Raw genomic sequence first — 6000 nt, 5'->3', positions numbered from 1 at the left:
GGGCGGGAACAGATTCTTTTAGTACCTCAACCAGTGTCAGCTACATTTTACACTCTTTCAACCAAGATAAGCGTATAAAGAAGCAGCTTTCTTCTACACTTTTTTCTTTTTAGCAGAAGTCCAGGTCAGCAATAAATGGAATTACTGAAGCTGAAACTGGAAATCCGCAACACGTATTAGGCTAACACTTTATTATAGGTAATTTTATCCTGACCTACATAGCTAGAGGTCATTTGAGAGGCTCTTCTAAAATGGTTGTGAAAGGAAGTTTTATAGTTATGTTTACAAACTACACAAAGCCTTGGGTCAAAATGACTACTTATGCAATAGCAACACTTGTTTTTTCCTCATTAACTTTTAGGTCACATAAGCTAAACAAGTTGATAGAACTTTACATATATATATATGCATAGACACCCCCCYCCCCCCCCCCCMMACATTTGTTCAATGCTATAGTGCTATCCAGGAATCCATGAACAAGTCCAAGGACCTCCATATGTTAATACAGCCCTAAGCTCTTCCGATCAAAGATCTCAGGCCCTCTCCAAAAATAATTTATACAGATGCAGAATTTGTGTGACATTGCATTAGTGCGAAATCACATCCTAAATTACACATTACTAGTGGGGAATCACGTTACAAATAACTCTTCCAGGACTCTTCAGTTAGGGAGAATGTCATCTTCAACTGAAATGAAAACATCAACTGTTCAAAGCACATTTTCATACTATAAAATATTTATTTTTAAACAGGGGCAGCTGCTAACTTCACAGGCAACTAAAATCTCTTCCTTATGTTACCTCCAGTGATCTCTTCAGGGCCTGAGAGTCAGATGAAAGCTGGTTCATTTCATGCCTATGTGTGGTATTGGACTGAACAAGCTTCTCTACCTCTTCCATTTGAACTGCAAGCTCTGCCAAATCGTCTTGGAGCATCTGCAGAGGAAAAGACAGATTGTACATGGTTGATATGCTATAAGTAACATGACCCTTCAGATCAATACACAACTGCAAGCTTTAAATAAAGTCAGCTGTATCTGATAGTGTGAAGGTTAACGACAAGCAAACAAAAAACCCAACAATCATTAAGCAAATTAATTGTTTTAACGCCTAAATGAATATTTCCAAAATAAATGGTTAGTCATTCTTACATGTTACTAGTTGATGACAAATAGACAAGACACTAAAGCTGCCAGAGGAGAGGTGGCACTACATCAAAGCACTGCAAAAAGCCATGCTGACAGTATCCTGTGGTCACCACAGTGTGGTTATACAAGCTGAATCTCCTTGATACATCATGGTCAACAGCAAGAACCACATTCACCTTCCCTTCCTCTCCTGCTCTTCTCTCCCCTCTCCCAATAGCCAGCCCCAGTACACGCTTTAAGCAGCTCCATAGCATGCTAATTCAAAACATTACCTAGGTAGAAAACTATCACCTTTTCTATTGATTATTTTTTCCTATTTTGGACAGCTGAATTAGCTCTTGGAGTAAAACTCCGGTGAATATCAAGTCTTAAACAAGGTAGACTGCAGGAGCAAGGAATGTGAAAGAAGTGGAAGACTAGGAATTTCTATTTTGGAGGAATTGCACTTTCTGATTAGTTTAGGTTCAGTTTATCTTGTGCAGTTTCATGAGAACATGTTTTCTTTGCCAATAAAAGCAGCTCAAGATATTGTGGCACCAATAGCTTCAAGCTGGTTTACCAGTTTGCCAGTCCTCCAGCTGCATTCCTTCCATTTCTTCTAGTCCATGTTATAAACTGGATCAAATGAGATTACCTGACACGCAAACTACTGAGGGGATAAGGTTTCTTTCTGAATTTCTAATGCAAATAAAATACAAATACTGCCTCAAATGAAATTATCTCAACCATGTGTATAAACGTGAGCACAGTAAACTTCCGATAGTGTGGAGAGACATTTCCTAAATGTACCTGGAGTCTCTGCAGCTGTGTCTTTTTACCTAACAGGTCAGGCTGTGGTTCATTCTCTAGATCTACTTTGGCCTTGATTGCAGATAATTTCTTCTGCAAAGGTGCAAAACCAGCATCAAAGTCCTTATGTTGCAATAACAAATTCTGGAAAAGAGGAAAAATATCCATATTGAACATCACGCCCTTCGCACTTTTTTTTTTTCTGGTCAGTGTTCATCTCATATAAAACTAAGCCACACTATAAATATTTGACTAATTAAAAAAGAAAAGACATTGGGCACAGCTGGTTAGTACTATATTTGTTGCTGCAAAACTGGCTTAATGAAAGATTAATCGCTGTCTTTGTCACAAACAAAACTGTAGCTGGACTACAGCTCACCTGCAGTTTGTGCCTGCTTTGCAGCAGACCTTTATGAAGAATTTCCCTCTCCTTTGACGCTTCAGCTACTTCCACGAGGAAAGACTTTGCTTCTTCCTCACCAAGGATATTGTTCAGCAAATCTTTCTTCAGCTGTAACGTCATCAACTTCTCTTTGAACTGGGAGCTTTCAGATAGAGCAGCCTGAAGGAGGAAAATCCTTCTAGTGAAATCATAACTAAAATAAATTAATCACATAATCATGTTATTCTCATGACAAAGCCAGGTAAAAACATCCTGCTGGGCCACCAATGGTAACAGGAGGTACCTACATGGTGTCAGTCAAAGGGCAAGTCTTCCTAGTAATGTTAGAAACACAAGGCTTGTATCTATTTTGCAAATAGAAAACTGCTACAGAGAGAAATTTCTGTCAGTGTGAGAATCTGGGAGGAAAGACAGCAGAATGACAGCTTGGAAGAAAGAACAGCTGGAATGCTCATGCCAAGGACAACTGTCCCTGTTCATGGGCATGTTTATTTTAAAGATCAGAAAGATGATGAAGTAACAAACATCCTCCAGGGCACATGCAGAAACCATACGTTTTAAGTATTACCACATGCTTATTAGCAGGGTTCCCACCCAGGGAGATTTGGGGTTAATACCTAAACAATATTATAGTCATTGCTAATGACATCTGGTATTTTAACTCCATTTAAATTGACAACTCTAGCTCACCAAATGGAGGGGAGAAAACAAGATGTTTATTACAGCTAGAGGAAAGGACTGACCTCTCTTCTGCAGGGTTTCCTCTTACACTGCAAATGCCCTTCCAGCTGTTACTGTCTGACAGCTGTGTGTAGCAGTTGTTGGCAAGCCTTTGGCAAACAGAAACCAAATACCAGCATCTTAACCTAATCACAGATTTGCTACCTCAATCTGAGCCAGTGCTGGCTCTGGAGTATCCAGGAGCATCTTGACTGATGGTTTCCACTGCTCAAAATCTTGTAGAGGATTTTGAAAAAGCCTCCTCAGTTGGCTTTCCGTATCAGCACTCATTTTGGATGTCTTCCCTCTAACACTGCCAGGATAAAGTGACAATAGAGAGAGGAAATACAAAGAAATCTGAGTCCGAACATCCTCCACCAAGGCATGAATTAACACAATCCTCGTGTGTAAACCATATCCTACACAAAAGGCCTCAGTCTTTTTCCTCTCCGAGCCTGGTGTTCCCTAGTGACAGCTGCTCCGCCAGGCAGAGATGTCACATAAAACCTTAGTTTAGATGCTGAGAGACACATAGTTCCTGTGCAATCACCTATCAGGGGTTACTCTGCACCCTAGCACTCAGCTGTCTTGCCTTGTACACGAGCACTGCTAGCACCGACATGATTTACCAGTAATAATATTATGGGAGCAGTCTCACTGACCATTGGGATAAATGAGCCAAAAGCACACAGAATTTAGCTGCAGTTGTCTGAGTCATTTTACATATCACAGAGCATTAGCCTTGTAAAAATTAAATTAAAAATAAATTAGAGTTATCTACAAAGAGGGGGTAAAATACACAACCATTTTTGTCTTCTGATCTGATTTTTAAATATATATGTATATATGCAGAATATATGTATATATAATATATGCAGAGTCACATATATACTTATTTCCCTATACAAATTTCTTTGCATACACACACAAACATATATAAACCTATAAACATCAGAGGCTAAAAGAAAAAAAAGAGCTCACATTTGCTCAATATTCCTTTTTCTTCTTACACAGGTTTAACCAAAACCCAGCTGAGCAAGAGGGTTTTGGTTGTGATGCACCCCACGCTGCTGCCTCCTGTTTTTCTGGGCTTTCCTGACCTCCCAGTCTGCTGAATCCTATTCAAAAGGGCAGCACTCAGCCCAAATTGTACACTCATTTGGGAATGGTATCCTGCAGATCCACTGAATGGGCAGACAAGAGCGATGCCACAGGTTTCCAAGGCAATTACCTTTGCCTTTATATAAAAGCAGAAGTAATAATCTTACCTGTGTCATTAGGATACTACTGAGCTAACCAAAGACAAGTTTGTGAAGGCCAAATGCTCTGCAAATGAAAAGCTTTGCTGTTAAAGATCCTTTTGCCATTTGCTCTGCTGCTTCTGCCAGGCTCAGCACGAAGCCGCCACACTTTACAAAGAAGCATCGGAGAGAATCTGGCAAAGGAGCAGCTGCCATTTTCTATTGAGAGGCAAGTTCTTGTGCCTTCTCTGCTTCTCTTTCAACATCGCATGCATGTTAGTTTTTAAAGAGAAATATTTTTCTCTAACGACCTACAACCCCTCGGATTGGCAGCACAATATGCACTGCAGAGAGGAAAACAAGTCTGAAAGCAGTAAAAACAAACAAACAATCGAACAACTGACCTTTCTTTTTCCTCAAAAAAAAAAGATCCTTTCTTCTAGTTTGCAAATTTTGCTGCAGCTCCTTTACTTCCTGATTCCTGGCAGCCTGGAAACGGAAGCACTGAGGTCTGGGGAGAGGCTAAACTTTCAGCGTTTCCAGCCCAAGGCAAGTTGAAAACAGGAGTCAGGCACATACGCCGTCAGGAGAAGGGGGAATGAACTCTGCCAAATAATTGCTAAGGCAGATGAGTCATCACAACAAACTCAGAAAGGAAGGGCATAATTCTTCGGAACCATTCACCACTGCAGCTCCTATCCTAACTTTCTAGTTGCTATCATGAAAAGCAAGCAAAATATATAAATGAATACACAATGCTAAGAGGACTAAATTAGTTTCCAAAGTCATTTTCTCCAGACCATATGCAATATTAATGATGTAAGAGCACTACTTGAAAATGGCCTGTAGTCCCCAAAAAGTAGCTAAAATTGCAATTTATCTGGTAAACACCCTTCTTTTCTAACCATGTCACCCTGTCAGGCAGCATTTCATACGTTTTTCATAGGCCCTTGTTTGTGTCCCGTCAGCGTCCCTATGTAATCAGACTTCCCAGTACCTCTGATACTCCTGGATTGCGGAGACGACACTTTCCGCATGGGGCTGCACATCCCGGGAAAAGCGCAGCAGCTCCTTGAGCTGAGCCTTCAGCCTCTCCACCTTGCACTCCTCTGCTGCCAGAGACGCTCTTGTTGCCTAAAACACAGAAATAATGCACAAATCACACCTCAGGCTGTGCCCTGCATGGGAAACACAGTGATAAGACTGTCTCTCAAGGCAGGCACATCGGTAGCCACAAGTCCCCCTCCTGCTGCCTTTTTCTCATGGCTGTAAGGAATACGGACTTTGTTAGACTACAGTCTCAGGAACAGTCTTACTCCTGCAGCCTCTCTCTGTTCTTCTCATACTATCCAGCCTCTGCATCCGATCTATAGGCCCCACTGTTTGAATAGAGTAAATCACAAATAAGCTACACTTCAGTTTTCTGGATCTAATGTGTGCTGCATGCTTGACGTGGCTTAACTGCTTCTGTTCACATGCACAGATCTTTCTCAAACACTCACACATACAACAGGTTAATTCTGTGGTCCTTTAGGGAAGTAAAAATGTAGTTGGACTGTACGACTTTGTGTATACATGTGTTTCCCAGCTCAACTTGCTGAGTGCTAGCCATATGAATAGCAATGAAAGGTATTTTGAAAAATGATAATAAATCTCTAAAGGAAATGACTGCTAAAAATTCTTACCTACTTTATATGTGG

The 6000-nt window shown here is 40.7% G+C and overlaps 1 protein-coding gene across 1 annotated transcript in view; it reads right to left on the bottom strand.

Annotated features, from left to right (window-relative positions):
- The window catches only part of SYNE3 (spectrin repeat containing nuclear envelope family member 3), a 43226-nt gene that overhangs the window by 15177 nt on the left and 22049 nt on the right, over nucleotides 1-6000 (bottom strand). Inside the window, exons 7-11 of the mRNA XM_026046689.1 lie at nucleotides 5298-5434; nucleotides 3225-3372; nucleotides 2316-2498; nucleotides 1937-2080; nucleotides 801-935 (exon numbers count right to left, since the gene is read on the bottom strand). Coding sequence (XP_025902474.1) covers nucleotides 801-935; nucleotides 1937-2080; nucleotides 2316-2498; nucleotides 3225-3372; nucleotides 5298-5434 — 747 coding nt within the window. The remainder of the gene's footprint in view (nucleotides 1-800; nucleotides 936-1936; nucleotides 2081-2315; nucleotides 2499-3224; nucleotides 3373-5297; nucleotides 5435-6000) is intronic.

This window comes from Nothoprocta perdicaria, unplaced genomic scaffold (genome assembly GCF_003342845.1).
Source record: "Nothoprocta perdicaria isolate Ctin4 unplaced genomic scaffold, notPer1 scaffold_108, whole genome shotgun sequence".
NCBI classification, from domain to species: Eukaryota; Metazoa; Chordata; class Aves; order Tinamiformes; family Tinamidae; genus Nothoprocta; species Nothoprocta perdicaria.
Note: the sequence above shows the minus strand (reverse complement) of the source record. Positions and strands in the feature narration are given on the sequence as shown.